The sequence below is a fragment of the Callithrix jacchus genome, chromosome 14 (assembly GCF_049354715.1).
Source record: "Callithrix jacchus isolate 240 chromosome 14, calJac240_pri, whole genome shotgun sequence".
Taxonomy (NCBI): domain Eukaryota; kingdom Metazoa; phylum Chordata; class Mammalia; order Primates; family Cebidae; genus Callithrix; species Callithrix jacchus.
This window is the reverse complement of record NC_133515.1, coordinates 55,852,158-55,873,325: the sequence shown is the minus strand read 5'-3', so window position 1 is coordinate 55,873,325 and position 21,168 is coordinate 55,852,158. Positions and strand designations below refer to the sequence as shown.

Sequence of the window (21,168 nt, the reverse complement as noted above, 5' to 3'; positions counted from 1 at the left end):
CTATCTCTTTACTACCGTGAACATGTGATACATATATATATATACACACGCACACACACACACACACACGCACACACACACATATATACATATATATATATATATATATACAGACACACAGACACACATTTTTTTAAGTACCTCAAAAGAACGGCCTGAAGGCTGAGTACATTACCTAAACTAACATATTTGTATGTCAGCTTATGAACCAGATTATGAATCACTATGAACCTCATCCTAACAAACAAAATCCCCTCACTATCAGAATAAATATCTACATGCTAATTTCTGTCACTGACTTACACGCTGTACTACTCTTCAAGCAAGTAAGCTGAAGTATTATGCTATCCATCTGGCTATTATGCTATCCATTTGGTTTGGTTTCTCCCAAACAAAACTAAAACTTTTTATAAGATATATAAACATCACTAGAATTGTTAAAGCTAAAATTACCAATTATTTTGAAGTTACTAACCTAGACAAATAAGGTAAGTAAAAAATATATGTATCTACAAATTACTTAGATGTTCATATAGTCTGAAGTATCAAAAACTATTACAAAAAGTAAATAAATAATTAAATCAGCCACAATAAATAACAACACTAGATAGGGACAAGTTGGAAATTATAAACACTTCTGAAAAATACAATCCTAATAAAAGGTTGGAATTTTTGTTCTTTTAAGTATATGTTTAATCTTATTTTTTACCTATGTTAATTTTTTTAATGAGGATAGGATATTGAAATCACATTAGAATGAATATATGTTAAAAACAGCACTTCCAAATTAGAACTATTAACTGGAACTACTTCAACTTAGTTCTGACTCTGCTTTATAATAAAAAAAAAAAACTGTGAAAGCAGATCCATAAAGCTGAGAATATCAATATGGATTTAATCAGAGAGTAAGCTCCTAGAAGACAAGGCATATACTGCCTTTTTTTATAGTATAAATGCCTAATGTTACCTAAAAATAGACTGATAGTCCACCAAAATAAATTCATATTTAGGTTGTGCACCAACCTAATACTATTAAGATGGTGCTGTACTATCATTAAATAAAATGCATTAAGTTAATATAGTACACTTTGAAATTTCTGTTTTTATTCTGAAATATTACTGCTATCCACAAAATTAAAGGTAAAAATAAACCTGGATAACAGTAAAAATACTTTTTAATCCTAGGTTTATGACATTTATAAACTCTATCTTCTATTTTAAGTCAGGCAAGTTACTCCTACTCTAGAACCATAACAAGTAAAAAGGCAAAAGCAGAGAAGCAACACATTCTTCATAGAAAAGGAGGCAAAGGTACATAGCAGAAAGGCTTTACAAACAAACATTTTAAATCCTGACTTTAACAATTCCTATTTTGAGGCCTTAGGCCTTAGGCCTTAGGCTCAGCTCCAAAACAGAAATAAAATAACCTACCTCATAGGATTATTTTAAAATATAGGTAATTATTCATTTATTAAATATATACTGAACCCCCACTATATGGATAGTTATTACCAGGAAACTCCATGGAAGATTTACAACATTTCCTAAATAAGCTCAATAACTACTAATTCCATTTGAGCATCGCTCTCAACATATTCATTGGTGATTATAGTATAGGAACCCTATTAGTAAAGGTACACTAATAATTCTTATATTTTTAGGTATGCTATCTTAAATGAGCAATAAAATCACCAACTTTGTCCATAATTTCTGAACAAAGCTAAAATATACTATTTTTATTCAGAAATGGAATGAATGTACTAAATAGATACTGTACATCAGAGATCTTAAAATTTTATTTTAGTTTTAACCTAAACTTAAAACTTAATAAAGGTATTTTTGATAGGAATAATTTAATAGGACATGGTATCTATATTTTTACTCTGATTCCCTTAGTCTTTCCTTGTATTTGTGTAGTTTATTAAAGTTATAATAAAAAGATAAAATAAATGTTTCAAACTTTTCTCCAATGTCAAGCAGATGTGAACCAAATATGCTTCACCTGTTTACTTTGCCTTTTTAATGTTATTGCATTAAGGCCTTTGATGTAATTTGTAATCAATTTTGATAACCCTTATTAATTAGGATTTATAAACTCAAATCAAAATTCAAACTTTAGAAATTAACTTTACACTACTATTCCAATCTCACATATTTAATCAAAGTCCTATCTTAGGTTATTAGCATTAAAAAATGACTCAAGAAAAAATATATAGCAAATAAGTTATCAATATGTAGTAGCTGCTAAGAATAAAATGATCTCAACAACAAGATTCACAAAGAAATAGCAAAACTTTCCACTGTTAGCAATATTAGTATTGCAATTTTTATATAAACATAAACATATAGACAAGAAAAGCGTCAATGAAACAGAACAAGCAGAACATAGCAAAAAACATAATGATGTCAGCATCATTAGCAAATAGCATTTTCAGAGTAAAAGACATACAAGTGAAGAAGTAAAAGCCCTATAATCCCAAATCTGAATTGCAAATATCAATAGAAACTCATAATTATATTCTTTCCAAAAAGTATTTCTTCCTAGCTTTGTCCACTGAAAAGATTTAGAAATAATAGCAGTGAACACTCAAATTTCCAGACTAAGGCATCCAAATACGATTTCCCACAAAGAAATCATGATTCTTGGGATAAATGGCTGATTAAAGTTATGGGATAAGAGGAATAAATGAGCCTAGGGCAACTGGTATCAGAAGGCAAAGAAACTTGGATTATATTAAAAGAACTCAGTAGTCAACATGAAGAGGCTTGTACTGACCAAAAAATGGGACAATTTAAGCATAAAAAAGAAAATGACTACAATGAATGAAATTTAATTAAATATATAAAAATGTATGAGTTCATAAAGATACTGAAAAAAAGAAACAAAAAAACTTTAGATCCCTCTTACAGTTGCTAGGCACCAACTCATTATTCTAAAAATTGGTTTCTGTTTTAAAAGGAAGAGAAACAAGCCCTTATCCAGCTCTCCAGTATGAGCCATATCTCTTTTTTTTTTTTTTTTGAGACGGAGTTTCGCTGTTGTTACCCAGGCTGGAGTGCAAGGGCACGATCTCGGCTCATTGCAACCTCCGCCTCCTGGGTTCAGGCAATTCTCCTGCCTCAGCCTCCTGAGTAGCTGGGATTACAGGCATGCGCCACCATGCCCAGCTAACTTTTTGTATTTTTAGTGGAGACGGGGTTTCACCATGATGACCAGGGTGGTCTCGATCTCTTGACCTCATGATCCACCTGCCTCGTCCTCCCAAAGTGCTGGGATTACAGGCTTGAGCCACCGCGCCCGGCCAAACCATATCTCAAATTAACCAAACTGATGAGAAGTTCTTCTCTATAGAAGATTTTCAACTAATAAGTGCAGATGATGGAATTTTTTAAATTATCATTTGTAAATCCTAATAAAATAGTAGATATAGGCAATAATGATTATTACTGGATACTAAAATCATTGGGCGATAGGCTGATGGAAAACTATACTAAATGGATCTAAACCTACTGATCAATCTTAAATTTACTAAAAGCGGAACCATCAGATATCATGCATGTCCTAATGTAATATAAATAGAGAGCACCAAGTAATCAAACAAATGAATCCAAATCTGCTGAAGCCTCTAGATCTTACTGCCAGATTACAAAGAGAGTAAAGAAGTGTGTTAAAAGATAAACCATGAATATCCTACAAGCCAAATCCAGAATATTGAAGATTTTATAGAACACATAATTTGTTTTATTCAACAAATGCATGGCATGAATAAAAAGGGTGAGGTAAAGAGGAGATGCTGTTATATATAAGTATCTTATAAGTCTTATATAAGGCTTAAGAGACATATCAACTAAATATAATGTGTGGACCTTGTTTGCATACTAGTACAAACAAAGTAGCTATCAGAAATGATTAATTTTGTTGAGATTACAATAGTATATTTAAAAACAGATAAAAAGCACTTAGTTGTTAAGAGATATACACTAACATATTTACAGAGGGATACATACAATGTCCAGAATTTCCTTTAAAATACTACGGTGTCAGGGAGGGGAACATCACACATCGAGGCCTGTCAGTGGGTGAGGGAGCTAGCGGAGGGACAGCAGGGGGTGGGGGGATTGGGGAGGGATAACATTAGGAGAAATATCTAATACACATGATGGGGGGATGGATGCAGCAAACCACCATGGCATTTGTATACCTATGTAACAAACCTGCATGTTCTACAAATGTATCCCAGAACTTAAAGCATAGAAAAAAAATACTACAGTGTCTTTCTTCTAAAAAAAAGTAGAAGAGAAGCCAGGTGCAGTGGCTCACACCTGTAATCCCAGCACTTTTGGAGGCCGAGGCAGACAGATCACAAGGTCAGGAGTTCGAGACCAGCCTGGCCAAGATGGTAAAACCCTGTCTCTACTAAAAATATAAAAATTACCCGGGGATGGTGGTGGGGACCTCCAATCCCAGCTACTCGGGAGGTTGAAGCAGAGAACTGCCGACACCCCAGTGGAGGAGGTTGCAGTGAGCCAATATTGTGGTTCAGCCTGGACAACAGAGCAAGACTCTGTCTCAAAAAAAAAAAAAAAGTAGAAAGAGGAACTATGATTGGCAAAATGTTAAAATTTGGTCAGTCCCAGCAGTATTTGCTATAATCTTCTCTCTGGTTTATGTTGAAAACTTGGGGAATAAAATAAACTTGGGTTTTAAGAAAATAATAAAATGTCTACAGGATAAACAAAATAATCAAGTATCTTACGCAACACTGATTAATTTAATAAACAGTATGTATGTAAAAGTATATATGAAATGAAGCCTAATAAGTTTTTCAGATATCTGGAGCTATATACAAAATTATTTATACATCATATTATACCTTTAAGTGGGACTACCTAATCTCTCCTTAGATGTTAAACTCTCTGACAGGCCAAGAGTGCATTTTATCTCTTCACAACCTGCCCAACACTAGTATCAAGAGTACCTAGTCTGTGATACAATCAAAATGGTTCCTTCATACAGTCATGTCCCTCATGCGGTTCAAGCAATATATCATCTACATTTATGTACACAGTAAAAGAAAACATTAAATGACTCAGAGTTAAGAAGATAAATTCTAATGTTAGTTTTTAAAGGAGTTACAGAAATGAAATCAAGACTTACAGTTTGGTAACAGGGCCAGAAAAAAAATTCTTACCAAAAGCATCTTCAACTCCATCATAAAGCTCATTAGATCAAGAGAGTGCCGCATTCTCTAGATCAAAACATTTCCAATTAATTTCATTTGCACAATAAATATTCTATTCACTAAAATGTAATAAAACTTAGGCCCAAGTGAATATGAAAAAAAGATTAGCAAAAATATAAGAAATGAAGTCATCAACCTTACTACTACTACCAATTTCATTTTGAAAGAATAATTAATGCCATCAAAACTATTTTGCTGAGATATATTAAACTGTGTTAGAATGTCACTTAAAACCTCACACACTGCTCTGTTCCTTGAGCACTGTTTACTACTACATCCCTTGTCCCCATCGCAGAGATGCAAAGGAGGTCTGGCTGGCTTCTTCAGTGCCCCGCTGCTCAAACCTCTAGGGGAGCACACAGACGGGCAGGCTGTGGCTCCAACCCCACGGCAATGTCTAGGGGTGGATATTTACAGCTACTGAAACTCCAGTGGGTGTGTGTTACAGGATGCTCTTTTAGTTTAGCCTTCCATAGGCAGCTTGTATTAGTCAGCTCAATTAGACCCCTGCCTTATTGCAAGGACAGAGAACTTTCCATATCCCAGGGTTCTTGCCTTGGTGTATGGGAAGAATCAGGTCACATGTGGGCTTGGAGAATTAGTGCAAGGTTTTACTGAAGAGAAGTAGCTCTCAGCAGATGTGAGAGCCAAAACGGAGATGGTTTTCCCCTGGAGCCAGACTGCTCAGCGGCCCAGGCTCTCCAATCACCCAGGCTAAACTCCACTTCATTCTGCCAGTCAATGGCCTGCCGGCATGGAGCCTGTCGGTGTGCTCTTGACATGCTGTTCATGTCCAGCCGCTCATATGTTCCTCTACTGATAGGTTTCTCTTGATATCCAGCCGCTTGTATGTGTATGCCTGCTAGGGTCTCAGGATTTTATAGGCACAGGATGGGGGTATGGCAGGCCGGGGTGGTCTTAAGAAATGCAACATTTGAGTGTGAAGGCAGGAGTGCCTTTTCTCACCTAGGTCCGTGGGTGGAGCCCTCACCAGGGACCCATTCTTCTCTATCCAGCACTGCCCTGACGCCCTTTTATCACTACCATGTCTAGCAGATCTAGCAGCCTCATCATTATTTTTTTTAAAGAAGAAGAAGAAGAGGAGAAAGAGGAGGAAGAGAAAAAAAGAAAGAAGTATAGGAGTGATGTGAGTGCGAAGAGGAATATAAAATATAAAAATCAGTCAACTCCATATAATTTTTAAAATCTAGTTACAGCAATAAATTAGCAATCATTGATTAACAATAGCTTTTACTTTTCTCTTGACCTTAAAAACTACCTATGGTTGTGATTTTTGATCTCTCACAACTAATACATGAGTAAAAATGGAGACAATCATTCACTAAAGTAAAAACTGTTATAATAAAATGGCAAAAAGGAAATAATTTCTAATGTAGAATAAATAAGTTATTCCATTTCCTAGAAATCCTTCATTCTTAAAATAACTATAGAAAAAAAAAGAAAGCCAAGAAAATTCTCAAGTTTTACACTGTTTTCAACAAGGCATGAACACATATGATTCACATCTTAACATAGCTTTGAGTGGGTGTATGTAGAGCAAATCCTTGCCTATCCTTTCTTCTATATTGTATTTTCCCCTTAGTTTATTACAGGAGATCAATAAATGACAGGGTCTGGGAGGGTCTGAAAACTAAAGCCCAGAGGCCAAATCCAGCTCAATACTGTTTTTGTAAACAAAATTTTCTTGTCATGTAGCCATACCTATTCACTTACCTCTTGTCTATGGTTGCTGTAAGGGCAGAGTTGAGTACCTACAACAGAGATTTTATGGCCTACTAAGCCTGAAAAATTTATTATCTGGTTCTTCACAGAAAAAGTTTGTTGACTCCCTGGCCCATATTTACTAAAATTAAAAATGATACAACAAAAGAGTAGTAATATTCACTGGGACTTTGAAATAAAAAGAAGACTTAAACTAACACTGGGTTCTACCTGACCAATTGGGGGGCAAGGGAAAATAAATAATTGGGTTTTTTTTCTAGGAATCCTCTTGATGACTTGGTGGAGAAAAACAGAGTAATAAATCTTACTATTACACCACATTAACCATTTTTTTCCATGCTATTTAAATATGTCAATAGATTCATTTCTTAAATTTTGGTGTACAATTTAAATAGTCAAGGGGATAAAGAGAGAAGTGAAAAGAAAACAGAGAAATAATTTGAACATATCCTTAAAAAAATTTATGTAATATTACCAGGGTGACAACCTTCATTCTACAAATCAAATAGTTTATCTCCTATACTTCTTTGCAGCTCAGTAATGCTTTATGGGAGAGTGACTGTGATTGTCAATTATCATAGATAATAGCCGGCCTTTAAGACAGAGAAATACAGGAAATCAGAAAAAAAAATACAAATGCATAAAGCACCAACAGAAATGCAATTCTAACACCTATTATCTAAAAGAGGAATTGTAGTATGTCTTTATTTTGCTTCAGTAACTGATTTTTTTTCTAATCTTTAAAGGAATTTTCAGGTAGAGGAACCTAAACATTAAGAAGAAATTAATCCTGCCTATTATCCCAACTAAGCAGTCTTTATCTCCTCTTATTTTGCAAGTACACATGATCCTAAATTATTTCTACCACACCTTTGCTGTTGCTAAAATCTAGGGCTAAAATCCCATATTTGCCACAGATATCCCACAGCTCTAAATGGGTCTGATTTTTTTTTTCCCTATCACCGCCATTCAGCCTCAGAAGAAAAATCACTCAAGAAGTGATGGATATAGATAAGGGTGAATGGATTTGAAGAACCTAATGTCTCAAGAATGGAAATCAGTTTCAACACAAAGGCTACATGGACATCTCCTGCAGATACTGAAATTTAAAAACACACAGAGATGAAAGCTACAAAACTCAACAACTATTAAACCAGTTTGTTACAACATTCTGCAAAGCAGGTCTTTAAAGAACAATAAATTTTGTAATTTCTTATCCTCACTTAAAACATAAACCTTTTAAAAAGGACTTACCTGTTGTACTATTTGATGGTATCCATTAAGTATTGTTCTCAGCTGCCAACTGCATAATAATCTAAAGTTTTAATGAGACAAAATGGTTTCTTCACTGTTCAGAAATAAAAGGAAAAACTTATTTGTATGCTAACACAAACATACATGTACATACAGAAAAATGACAAGCATAATTCTGTTAATAAAATTTTTACCACTGATACTGTTGAAAGTTTTATCTTCAAACTGTCAGTACTATTTTCATTTCAAAATATAAATAACTGCAATCAGTAAATTACATGCAAACAGTATATCTGGTTTTTTAACTTTAACATATCCAAAGCAAAGTTTTCTACTGAAGTAGATTATTTTCCAAGGTAGGGTAAATAAAATAGTTTGATAATAATATATCATCAAATATAATGTATCCAACATGTATTTGAAAAAGCATGAGTAGCAATATAATCTTCAAATTCCTGATTAAGATAACTAAAAAGATACTTTTTTTAATTCTTTAGAGACAGGGTCTCGCTCTGTCACTCAGGCTGGCTGGACTGCAGTAGAAGAATAGCTCACTGCAACCTGGACTCCTGGGCTCAAGAAATCCTCCCACCTCAGCCTCTCAAGTAACTGGGACTATAGATACCCACCACAAAGCCTGGCTAGTAGGATACATACTTTTAATTAATTGTATAAGAAGTGATAAGTTAATGTTCATCCACTTACGGGCTCACCTCAGCTGTGCTCCCAATACTGCTAAGTAACTTTTCTAAAAATTACTTACCTACAAGTAGGAAGCCTGTCTTGAGTTTTTCCCAACATGGCCTTTTCAAATCATCACAACTCTCTCCATTCTTGGTCTTAAAACCCCCAAACCCATCCCTGTCTCCACTGTTAGTGGCAGAGTAGTTCATTCAAATGTCCATTGGTAACTGGGCTCGAAATGTGCTCTCTATCCCTTGCTACCAACTTGGTCACTTCAATTAATTATCCCTTTATTGTGGTATCCTTAATTTATGTTCTGTTAGTTTTTTCTCCTTAATGAACTTGTTCAAATATATATTATCTTTGAAAAACATAACTTCTCCTTGAATGCATACCATTCTTTAACCATCTTTTTCTTCAAAATCGTTTATACTGTTTCCATTCCTTTCTACCAACTCATCCAGTCCAAAATCCAATATGGCTTCATCCACCACACAAAACTTACTCGCATCTAACCTATCTCTTCGCAATCCTCAGCACTGCTAACCATGCTCTGCTTAAGCCTCTCTCTATTTGACTTGACTCTGCTGTCCAAATTTTCCTCTTTTCTGGTCAATCCTTAGTCTCCTTCTAACTTCCTCTTTAGTGACCAGTCCTTTAAATGTTGGTATGCCCCAAGGTCTTGTCACTGGCCTTCTCTTTCACTCCCCTCCTGTCCAGATACAGGCACCAAAAAGCCTATTCATAATCAAGGTCCCAAAACCTTCATCTACTGTAACTTTCACATACATCCACACTCCAGGTCTCACACACTAGTTTCACACCAACACGTTACTACCTACTAAATAGCTCCCCTTGATATTTCACACCCAATATGCCTTAAAACAATCTCTCTTCTACTTCTCCATCTGTGACGTCTTCTGTAGCTTAGTGATCGGAGTCAGGAACTTGAAAAGCATCTTCTATTCCTTTTTCTCCTCCTACCTACACTTTAATCAGTCACAAAATCCTCTCAATTCTACTCATAAATATCTCTGGATTCCTTTTCCTCCATTCTTCTACAGAAATAATTAGAAACAGAATTGAGATTTTGGGGTGGTACCTAAATTTTCAGTCCCATATGCTGACTAGTTATATCTATCAACATTCAATATTGGTACCTAATTTATGCCAGGAATGAACTGATGTGGGTCTTCCCATAGAATGAATATACACATTAATAATATCAGTCAAAAGTTGGAAAAAAGATTTTCTACTCCTTTGGTATTGTCCCCTTATATATCTGTTCAGTATTGGTTAGTGAAGCGTACACAACTGCTGTTTACTGCTTTAAATTAAAAAAAAAATGAAAGAACTAATGTTTAAAAGCCACATTGGTTTGGAAAAATCAGAGATGCTTCTTTTGGGGCGAATGACTATATGCATTTTAGGCAAAACTCTAGTCACTAGAATCAATTTATACCAAATGCACTGCCTGTCCCACCAAAACGCAAAAATGCACATTTATAACTAAACACCACATCACCTTGCATTCTTCAGTTGTAAATCTTCAGGCAACATTATTCTAAGATGGAAGTCTCTTCCCTGTGGAAAATATTGAAAAGGAACACTCAAATTTTTATCTTTCATTTAATGCTAAGAGAAGTTAAACAGAGAATCATATAGAAAAGAAAATGTTTTCCTTTATTTCCTAAAAGGTATCAAATGTATCCACATGTTTATACTTGTCAAAATATAAGCAACAGAATATTGCATTTGAGGGAAAATAACTCAAAACTGGCTTACGGAAACTTTGTAGTTACTGGGAAATCAAAACACTCAGATAAGATTTTGTTTTTAAAGAGAAAGTCACTCATAAACACAAGACATATTACAAAATTGTTAACACAGGCCCACAGAAAAAAATTTCAGTGTTATTTCTTAGGAAATAAATTTCTGAAAAAAGAAATTCCTTCAAATTGCTTTAAAATGGAAGAAAAAAATCAAAATATAAATTAAGGATCTATAACATAACACAGGCTTCACGTTTTCAACTTTCTAAGTTTTAATAAAATGAAAATATATTTAGTTACACAATCTAAATATACAGACATAAGTAAAATAATTTTATTAATCAGAGTATATTTAATTCTCCCATTAGTGGGCCTCTAACTTTTTAAAGATATCAGTAACATATTAACTATGTATTTGAACAAACAGAATTTCATTCAAGAATCTTTCTAAGAGAAGAAAGACCTCTGAGGCATTTATTACATTTTACTTTCTTGGAAAAGTGAATGGGTAAGTAGTTTAAACTTTGTAACTTATATAGGACAATACACATGAAATTTGAGCAAAAATAGCAGAAAAAGACAAACAGAAATGTAATCTTTTACTCCAACAGAATAAAATGAAAAAGAGTAATAAAATTCTCAAAAAACAATTACCATGTGGAATTTTAGCAGTCTACCTCAAAGCAGTTTCAAAAACAGAGGAACACAATTAAATGTACCCCATAACCTTTACTTTCATGGTAATATTACAGTTCTGACTTTCATTACATTTAAATGTCCTTTAAAAAAATGAAACAAAATGTACTACTGACCTTTTCAAAAGGTCAAGTAACAATAATTCACTATTTCATTAAAGCACTAAAAGGTATTATGTAGCAACTTTAACCTAACATTATAGACATCCCACACATAGGTGTAAGAACAATTTGGAATTCACAATTTACATGAAAAATAGAACTCTTCTGCTACAGAAATACATGCTCTTATCTGAAAGAATAAAATTCCAAAGTCCCTTATTTGCAAAGCCCTGCCATTTTAAAAGGTCAAATACTATGTCACATGCCACAATACTTCCTGATTCAAGAAAATGACTAAAATTAGCTTTTTAGTTAAAGCATCTAAAAATATTAATTGTTCTCAAAAAAGCCAGATTTTCCACCAGGGTTTCAGGGAATAGAAATATTAACAGTTGCCTAAACCTAAATCTCCCCACATATCATCCCGAAAAGCTACATTAATTAACATGTTAAGAATAAATAAAACCACAAAAATCCTATGTTTTCAGTCAGAAGACAAGATATACAATAAACCTCAAATTACCTTTAAGAAGAAAAATATAAAGTACTTTCCAACAGAACCTATTCTGTGACTCCCACAGCAACTCTTTTAAGAGTGCTAGGAAGGTCGGAAAAAAATGCATGGAAGAGAGACTAGGAGGACTAAATGTAAAAAAAAAAAAAAAAAAAACAAGCTCTGGCAAATAAGAACACTGACCTACAAAGAGAAGACTTAATGTGAACACAAAAGTCAAGGAGCCAGTCCTGGGAAATAATGCTTTAGAGGTAGAAGACAGGAGAAAAGGTAGGTAGAGACACCTTTTGGAAACTGGTTATTAGGAGGAAAAAGAAGAGTGGGAAACATAGGCTCTTATATGAGCAAATAAAAAACTAATTCCTTCCCACCTAGCACTTGCCAGCATTTCATCCATTAAATAAATTGCACTTGGCTTCCCCAACAGAAGAGGGTATTCTTGAATAGGAATTTTATAAAGTATTGCAAACAGGCGAAATGTCCATGAATGCAAAGATATTGTTTTCATCAATGCAACTATGAGACAAAAAAAAGAAAATGAGACTCCAAACATTTTAGGTGATAACAGACCCCAAGCAAACAAAACTCAGAAACTATAAACAAATTATAATAATGAATGAAATATGATTACATGAGCATTTGTATCCAAATCATACATTTTAAAACTAGAATAAGAAATTATATTTTAAAAAATGTAAAGGAAGAAATGAATGAGTTGAATAAACTCAGGGTGGAATGAAAATGAAGAAAAAGACAAAATTATATGAAAGTGGAAGAAAAAGTTTACAAAGAGTCCAAGGAAGATCAAAATTACATACAAAAGTCATGAAGAGCAAAGAAAAAGCAAGAAAATTACCAAATGAGAAAAGAAAAAAAATTAAAGACCATCAGAGAAAAGGAGATGAAATGGAAAACAGACCCAAAAAAAGTCCAGAGAACATACAATTGGAGATCTTGGAAAGAAAAACAAAATAGTAGAAAAAATATTTAAAAACATAATCCAAGTACACTTCCTGGAGTTCCACACACCAAAAGGGATAATTGGCCACATGATAAAGTGACTTACAATGATCAACTCTGAGATGTATTGTAACAGACTTTCAAAATTAAAAAAAAAAAATCCACATCTCTAGCTAAAAGATCAAATAAATTATATATGAAGCAGAATATAATTGGAAACAGACTTCTTAAAGCAAATTAAAAAACTAAGCAAGAATGAAATAGAAAATTTTAAGAAACTGAAGAGAACCGCTTCTAGCCATTATGGAGTAAAATGGGCAGGATTTATCTTCCTTCCTTATTTAAAAATTGGACAAAACATATGAAACAATGATTTTCAGACACTAAACAACATGCAGTGCAGGACAGTGATCTTGAAAAGGAAATAAATGTGAAAACTGTTTCTACGATGGCAGTATTTTCAGCCTGCAAGATAGGGATGGACAAATACGAGCATATCATTCTCCCTGATTTGAGAAGAAACACGTGAGTAAGGGAAGGCCATTTCTTGTACAATTCACAAGGTATAGTATGAAGCAGGAGAGAGATGCATGAAGAGTAGAGAAATACACACAGAGAAACTCCAGAGAATTTCAGAGGATTCCTGGCAAAGAGTCTTCAGCCGAGTACCGCTTGCTCCATGGATATGAGGAAAACACCAGAACATACAGGAACAGAATCTGCAAAACAATCTTGATGCTCATACAAGGCTGGGTATTAGCCATGTTCCAACCATCCAGAGTAGAAAACCTTGTAATGTAAGAGCCATTAGAGTGCTCAGAAGGTGTTGCTTCACTTGTAGGGCCTAATTACCTTTAGACTAAAGTCTGCTCTGGGTCTACCTAGCAAAACTTAAAAGTAAACCTTGGAAAGATCAAACTGTTTAGAAGTAATTTAACTGTAGCTCACAAGAAATCTCAAGAAAATTCGAGAATAAAAATATCTAGCGTGCAACAGTTAGAATTCATTATGTCCAGCATCCAATCAAAATACACCAAGCACATACATTTCCTGCAAAGAACCAAGACAATACCCACAATTAAGAGAAAAATCAAGAGAAACAGACATAAAAATGGCACAGATGATAGACCTGATTTAAAAATTAAAACAATTATAATTATAATTCATATTTTCAAGAAGGTAGAGGAAAGCATGAGCTTACTAAATAGGAAAAATATAAAGAAAGACTCCCTCAAAAAATATAATATCTGAGATTCAAAAAAAATATATGCTAGATAGTATCAACAGCAGATTCCACCTTATAAAAGAAGGTATCAGTATACCTGAAGACATATCCCAAATAAAGAGAAAGAGATGGAGAGAAAAAAGGTGAAGAGACCATGAGTGAGTTGTAAAAACTTTAAGTGACCTAAATGCACATATTTGGAGTCCCCAACCCAGAGGACAGAAAAAGAGGAACAAAGAAACAAAGAAAAAATAATGGCAGATATTTTTTCTAAATTAAATGAAAATATATACTCACAGATCCAAGAAACTCCACAAGCCTTATGAAGGAAAAACATGAAAAAAGCTACACCAAGGTACAACACACATCAGAGTGACTGAAACCAATGACAAAAAGAAAAATCTTAAAAGCAAGCAGAGAAAAAAAAAATTCTATTTACAGAAGAACAAATAAAAGAGCAGAGATTTCTCACAGAAAACAGTGCAAGACAGTACAGTAACATCTTTACAGATTCAAAAGAGACAAAATCATACAGCTGATAAACTAATAGTGCATAAAAAATGGAATCCTAATATTACTTTAAGGCAGACCATGATAGATTTAATATGCATATTATAAACCCTTTAAGCAACTAGTTAAAAACAAACAAACATGCAGCCAATAAACTGACAAAGGAGATAAAACAGAATTATAAAAAAGAATTCAAATAATGTAAAATGCAGAAAATAGAAAAAAATAAAAAGAGTATGTAAGACAAACAGAAAACACACAGCAACAGAGTAGATTTAAACCCAACCATATGAATAACCACATTAAATGTAAATGGTCTAAGCACCCCCAAGTAAAAGGCAGTGAGTACCATATTGCATAACAAAGCAAAGCACAGAAGAAACACACTTTAAATATTAAAATACAAATAAGCTTAAAATAAAGAAAAAAGTAAAGATAAACTATGGTAACACCAATTAAAAGAAAGAATCTATACATCAATATTGGAAAATACAGATTTCAGAGCAAACATTATTACTAAAGAATAAAAGGTCATTTAATAATCCTAAAGGAGTCAATTCATTAAGAGTGCTTAACAATTCTAAAAGTTTATGTACCTAATAACAGAACTTCAAAATACATGAAGCAAAAGCTGATAGAAATTAAAGTAAAAATTGAAAGATCAACAGTTATCATTGGAGATTTCAACACCCCCCCACTAACTGATAGAACAAGCAGACAAAGAAATCAATGAGCACAGTGCTACCCAATGAGCGTCTGAGTAGCACTATGAACCAATTTGACCTAATTGGCATTTATATAATACTCTACCCAATAGCAACAGAATATTCATTCTTTTTAAAGTACACACAGTATATTCACCAAGATAGATTATATTATGGGCCATAAAACTAATGCTCAATAAATATTTAAAATATTCAAATCATACAAGTTATAGTCTGTGACTAAAATGAAACTAAATTATAAATCAATAACAAAAATATATCTAGAAAATCCTCAATACTGAGAAAGATAATCATATTTCTAAGTGAGCCACAGACCAAAGTAGAAATTAAAAGGCATTTGGAACTGAATAAAAACAAAACTAGGCCGGGCAAAGTGACTCACACTTGTAATCCCAGCACTTTGGGAGACTGAGGCAGACGGATCACAAGGTCAGGAGCTCGAGACAATTCTGGCCAACATGTTTGAAATCCCGTCTCTACTAAAAATACAAAAAAATTAGCTGGGCGTCGTAGCGCATGCCTGTAGTCCTAGCTACTCAGGAGGCTGAGGCAGGAGAATTGCTTGAACCTGCAGAGATTGCAGTGCGCCTAGATCATGCCACTGCACTACAGCCTGGGCGACAGTGTGAGACTCCATCTCAAAAAAAAAAAAAAAAACCCCAAAACTGTAACACACCGAAATGTGTGTCATATAGCTAAACCAGTATTTAAAGGATAATTTAAAGCAGTAAATATCTGTATTAGAAAAGAAGAAAGATCTCATCAATAATCTTCCATCTGAAGAAATCAGTTAAGATCAGAAATCTATCAGATGGAAACATAAAAATAATAGAAAAAAAAATCAATGAAATTAAGGCAGGTTTTTTGAAGAAATCAGTAAAATTTATATCCTTTATTCAGATGTATCAGGGGAAAAAAAGGAGACATAAATTACCTAAATCAGATATGAGGATGAAACGTATATTTAACTTACATCCATAAATTATTTGACACTTCTACCTCTAGGAGCTGGTGCCTAATTTCCCTCCTTTTGAATACAGACTAAGAAACTTGCATGTAACAAACAGAAGAAAGCAGAAGTAAATATGTGTGACTTCAGAGGCCAACGGATTAAAGACAATGTGCATCTTTACTGATCTCTCTATTGTATCACACACTGAGGGGAAGCTAGCTGCCATGTTCTGGTAACAGTCAAGCAACACTATAAAGATCCGTCTGGTGAGGAACTAAGGCCTCCTGTTAAGGGCAGTAGCAAACTGAGGCCTCACGGCCAATAGCCATGTGAATGAGCAATCTTGGAAGCAAACCCTCCAACTCTAGCTTGACCAACTCACAGCCCAGGACAGCTTTGAATGCAGCCAACACAAATTCATAAACTTTCTTAAAATATCATGGGATTTTTCTGTGATTTTTTTTTTTTTTAGCTCATCAACTATTGTTAGTGTTAGTGTATTTTATGTATGGCCCAAGACAATTCTTCTTCCAATGTGACCCAGAGAAGCCAAAAGATTGGACACCCTGTTTTAGATCATCAAAGTCTTAGCAAACACCTTGACTGCACAATCATGAGAGATTTTGATCAAGAAGTACCATCCAAGTTGCTCACAAACTGCAAATCGACAGACACAGTGAGACAATAATTCTTTAAGCCACTAAGGTTTGAAGTAAATAGCAGCAAAAGATAACCAACACAGAGAGCATCATTACAGATCCTAAAGACATTAGAAGGATAGTAAGGAACTATTATAAATAACTTTAAGCCAATAAAATCAGAAACTTAGATGAAATTAACAAATTCCTTGAAAGACACAAACTAGCAAAGCTCACTCAAAAGGAAAGAGAAAATCTGGTAATAAAGACAACACCTAAAACTGACTGTATATTAGATCACAGGAAAAAGTACTAGTAAGTTCCATGGAGACATTTTTTTTTTTTTTACAAACAATACTGTCTACTTACAATACAAGAAAAACTAGAAATCAGCAACAAAAATCAAAACCAAAAAGGAACTTCCATGAGAAAATGTTTAAAACCTTCTATTAGGTACACAGAACTATAAATTGACATTATATAGTCAAGAATATCATTTCTAAGAATAGTGATAATAAGACTACATACAGGCTTGGTGGCTCACGCCTGTAATCCCAACACTTTGGGAGGCTGAGGTGGGAGGATCATCTGAGGTCGGGAGTTCAAGACCAGCCTGACCAACATGGAGAAACCCCGCCTCTGCTAAAAATACAAAAAATTAGCTGGGCATGGTGGCACATGCCTGTAATCCCAGCTACTTGGGAGGCTTAGGCAGGAGAATGACTTGAACCCAGGAGGCAGAGGTTGCGGTGAGCCCAGATCACACCATTGCACTCCAGCCTGGGCAACAAGAGTGAAACTTCGTCTCAAAAAAATAAATAAATAAATAAATAAAAAGACTATATGTCAGAATCTATAGGATACTTTTAAGACAGTGATGAGATGAAATGCAAAGCCTTAAAAACTTATATATACAAAACCTGCTTACTAGCCAAACCTGGGACAATTTGAGATCAAAATAAATAATGATTAGAATCAAGTAATTTTTTTAAAAATCCATGCATCCATTCTAATATAACTAAATAAATGAGAAAGCAAGCAATGCTACTCCTTATAATAAACTGCCACTTCATAAACACAGTTGAAATGACAAGAGTTAGAAAATGATCATCTGGCAATCATGATAGTAACAGTCGACTCAAGCATAAGTCAATACTAAAACCAGAGAATGTGAAAATTTGATGACTCAGAGTACCTCCCCAAAAGTACTTATCAATTACAAAAGGAGACTTTGGTAGGTGACACCTTAACCAGGTTAGGAAAGTTAACATCATTAATAATGGAACCAACCAGGTAAACCTCACATGCCTTGAGAAGGACACAAAGATCTTTCTTTAGTATCCCTGCCAAAAATACATTACCTGAATTTAATAGCGAGAAAATATCATTCAAACCCAAACTGAGATACATTCTACCTAAAAGCCAACCTGTACTCTTCAAAAATGTCAAGCTTATAAAAAAACACAAAACAGACTGAGAACTGTTCCAGGTTAGAAAAGACAACTAAATGTAATGTGAGATCTTAAGATCAGATGGTAGGGGATTGGGGGTATAAAACATACAACTGTATCGTAAATAAAATTTGAAATTCGGATTCTATCTTAGATAATAGTATCATATCATTATTATCCTGATTTTGATTAACTGTAATGTGGTTGAGTGTGTCCTTGTTCTTATGAAATATATGCTCAAGTATTTAGGGATAAAGGGGAATTATGCCTAATTTAACCTCAAACGGTTCTGGAAAATAATGTGTGTATATATATATATATGCCTACCCACATACACATACTTAATAATGATCAAATGGAGAAAATGTAATCTGGTGAATCTAGGTAAAGTGTATACCAGAATTATTTGTACAGTATATCCTTGCTAGTTTTCTGTAAATCTGAAATGTATACAAAGTATTTTTAGACATGTTAAGTTTTTAGGTTAAGATTTAAATAAACTGTAAGGCAGGTACAAATTAAAATTGTAGCTATAGCATGGTCATAAACAAAATTTTCATCTATTCTCAATTCTAATGGCTGTACTTGTTTTCTAAGAGGCCTTAGCAGATATAGACATACATGAGAATAGTATTTTACTTAAAGTGCCTAAAATTAGGTATAACATGCTTCCTCTAAAATAAAAAAAATGTAACTTAATACTTTATCACTTTTCTAAATGTTGTCTAAACGAGAATCATGTCTTCAACTAGATAATTTAAGAAAAATACTTCTAATTGGAGAGGGAAAGGTGGATTTCATATGGAATAAAGAATTTTAACCTCTACTTTCTGTGATAGTCATATGGTAATTTCCACATATACTCAAAGACTATGCGTGTGATGGGGAAGGGGGCACAGGTTGAGTGTAACGGTCAGAAAGGAAAAGTCTATACTCAAAATTCTAACCTAAGGTATCCTGGTGCCATCGAGAGAGAAAAAAAAATCCAGGACTGGAATCACACAGCCTGTGTTTAAGGGATTCTGATGAGAACATCAGCAAATAACGTCTCTGGTTTCCCATGCCTTGATTTCTTCAACCATAAAATGGGAATGATGATTCTTTTAAAAATTTCTGCCTCAAAGGGCTGGGGATTAAATGAGCTATTTACCTGGAAAGCACTGTATAAACTTCAAAACCCTACACATGTGTTAGTAAATGTAATAAAACTCCTTAAGAGGGGCCACTGGAATCAGCAAAGGTAATTAATTCCATTGCTGTCATGCCTCTTCTAAAAAATATTGCAACTGTGGGTGTTCAGGTACATATGACTTGGCTGAGAGCCAAAATAAGGTTTTCTTCCAAAATGTTCTTTCCACAGAAAACACGAATATAATTAGCCCGGATTCCCCAATGAACTCATCAATATCCGTGGAGACGGAAGGTGTTAAAATCAAGTTAGGGCAAACTTTACAAAAATAAAAAAATCAAACTAAAGGACAGTCAATTGCGGGACAGATACCGAACAAAGGAAGCCAAACTCAGGGAGGGGCGAGGGAGAGAGGAGGCGTGGCCCCTGCCCCCGCTCCCTGCCGCGCGCGTCCTCGCTCCCCATCCCGCGCGGCGCCCACCCGGGTGGCAGCGACAGCGGCGCTTCTCAAACCTAGTCTCCGGAAAGCCGTTACGCGCCGCCCCTCTCAATCTCCACAAGTCCGGGCCCCTAACCTCCTATCCTGTCACAGACTTCTGGGAGCAGCTACGCTGCGAGAGGGAGGCTCTCTTAACCACTGGGCGGGTACCTGAGCTGAGATGAATCCCTCATACACGGTTTTCGACCTGTTCTGGGGCAGAAGCAGCGGGAACTGGCGCAACAGGCTCGCTTCCGTCACCGCCATGGCTCGAGGTCCGGAGAGACACCGAGAAGCTCTAGACCGGCCGGGCCCTGCACATGCGCAGTCCGCTTACGCTCAGACGCCTCAGCGGAAACGCGAGCCTTGGCGGGAAGAGCCTGGAGGATTCTGCGGGCGGAAATAAAGGTAAAGCGCAGGCCAGGCCAAGTGGCGCTCTGCGGGAGACGACATCGGGGCTCCCCAACCGGTAGTGGGAGGAAAGGTTGCTCTCAAGTCCGCAGGACTTACTGACCAAGATCGTTCTAGCCTCGATTGTTCCAGGAGCCCTTTGGATGATTCTGTTTGACGTTATTGAAAGACTGTTACAATTTTGGTGCTTCATTTCTTCCAGAATAAAATGACTTTCACAGCCTGGACGTTGTAGCATTTCTGTCTTGAACCTCTCGCATCCCCGTCTTTGCTGTTGTTCTCTCTCCATTAATATACAGAATAATGTATTATTTTGTGTATCAATTATTGTGATGTAATGTATTATAACATTCATATATATCATATATATTTCAGTTCTATGGTTTACCAAGTTTATTCAGATATATTTGAGACACACACATATATACCTATATATGTACTGATCAGACTCAAGTCAACACTGGACTTAGTTCTGTGTATGGCACTCACAAATATGTAAAGCAAAACATGAGGGAAGATTGCTGAAGGACTTGATGAACTTAATTTTTTTCTGACAACCCTTGCTATACTTTTTTCTAACTCAAAAATGTTATCCATCCCATCTTATAGAAAGTTGATTAAATAAGAAACTTATTAATATTTGCCATATGATTATTTGATTTTCCAGTTAGTGTTCAATGCA

At 34.9% G+C, this 21,168-nt stretch overlaps 1 protein-coding gene across 8 annotated transcripts in view; it reads right to left on the bottom strand.

The window, feature by feature from the left end:
* Positions 1-20,384, bottom strand: part of FANCL (FA complementation group L) — an 81,754-nt gene extending 61,370 nt beyond the window's left edge. For 4 of the 8 annotated variants that reach the window (XM_078349293.1, XM_002757738.7, XM_078349294.1 and 1 more), the window contains exons 1-4: positions 20,247-20,384; positions 10,450-10,508; positions 8,241-8,301; positions 5,193-5,249 (exon numbers count right to left, since the gene is read on the bottom strand). In XM_078349293.1, coding sequence (XP_078205419.1) covers positions 5,193-5,249; positions 8,241-8,301; positions 10,450-10,508; positions 20,247-20,342 — 273 coding nt within the window. In that variant the 5' untranslated portion in view covers positions 20,343-20,384. Of the gene's footprint in view, positions 1-5,192; positions 5,250-8,240; positions 8,335-10,449; positions 10,509-20,246 lie in introns of all 8 variants that reach the window. The other 4 variants (XM_078349295.1, XM_008980667.4, XM_078349296.1 and 1 more) reach the window with 2 other exon arrangements.
* Positions 20,385-21,168: the final 784 nt, after the last annotated feature.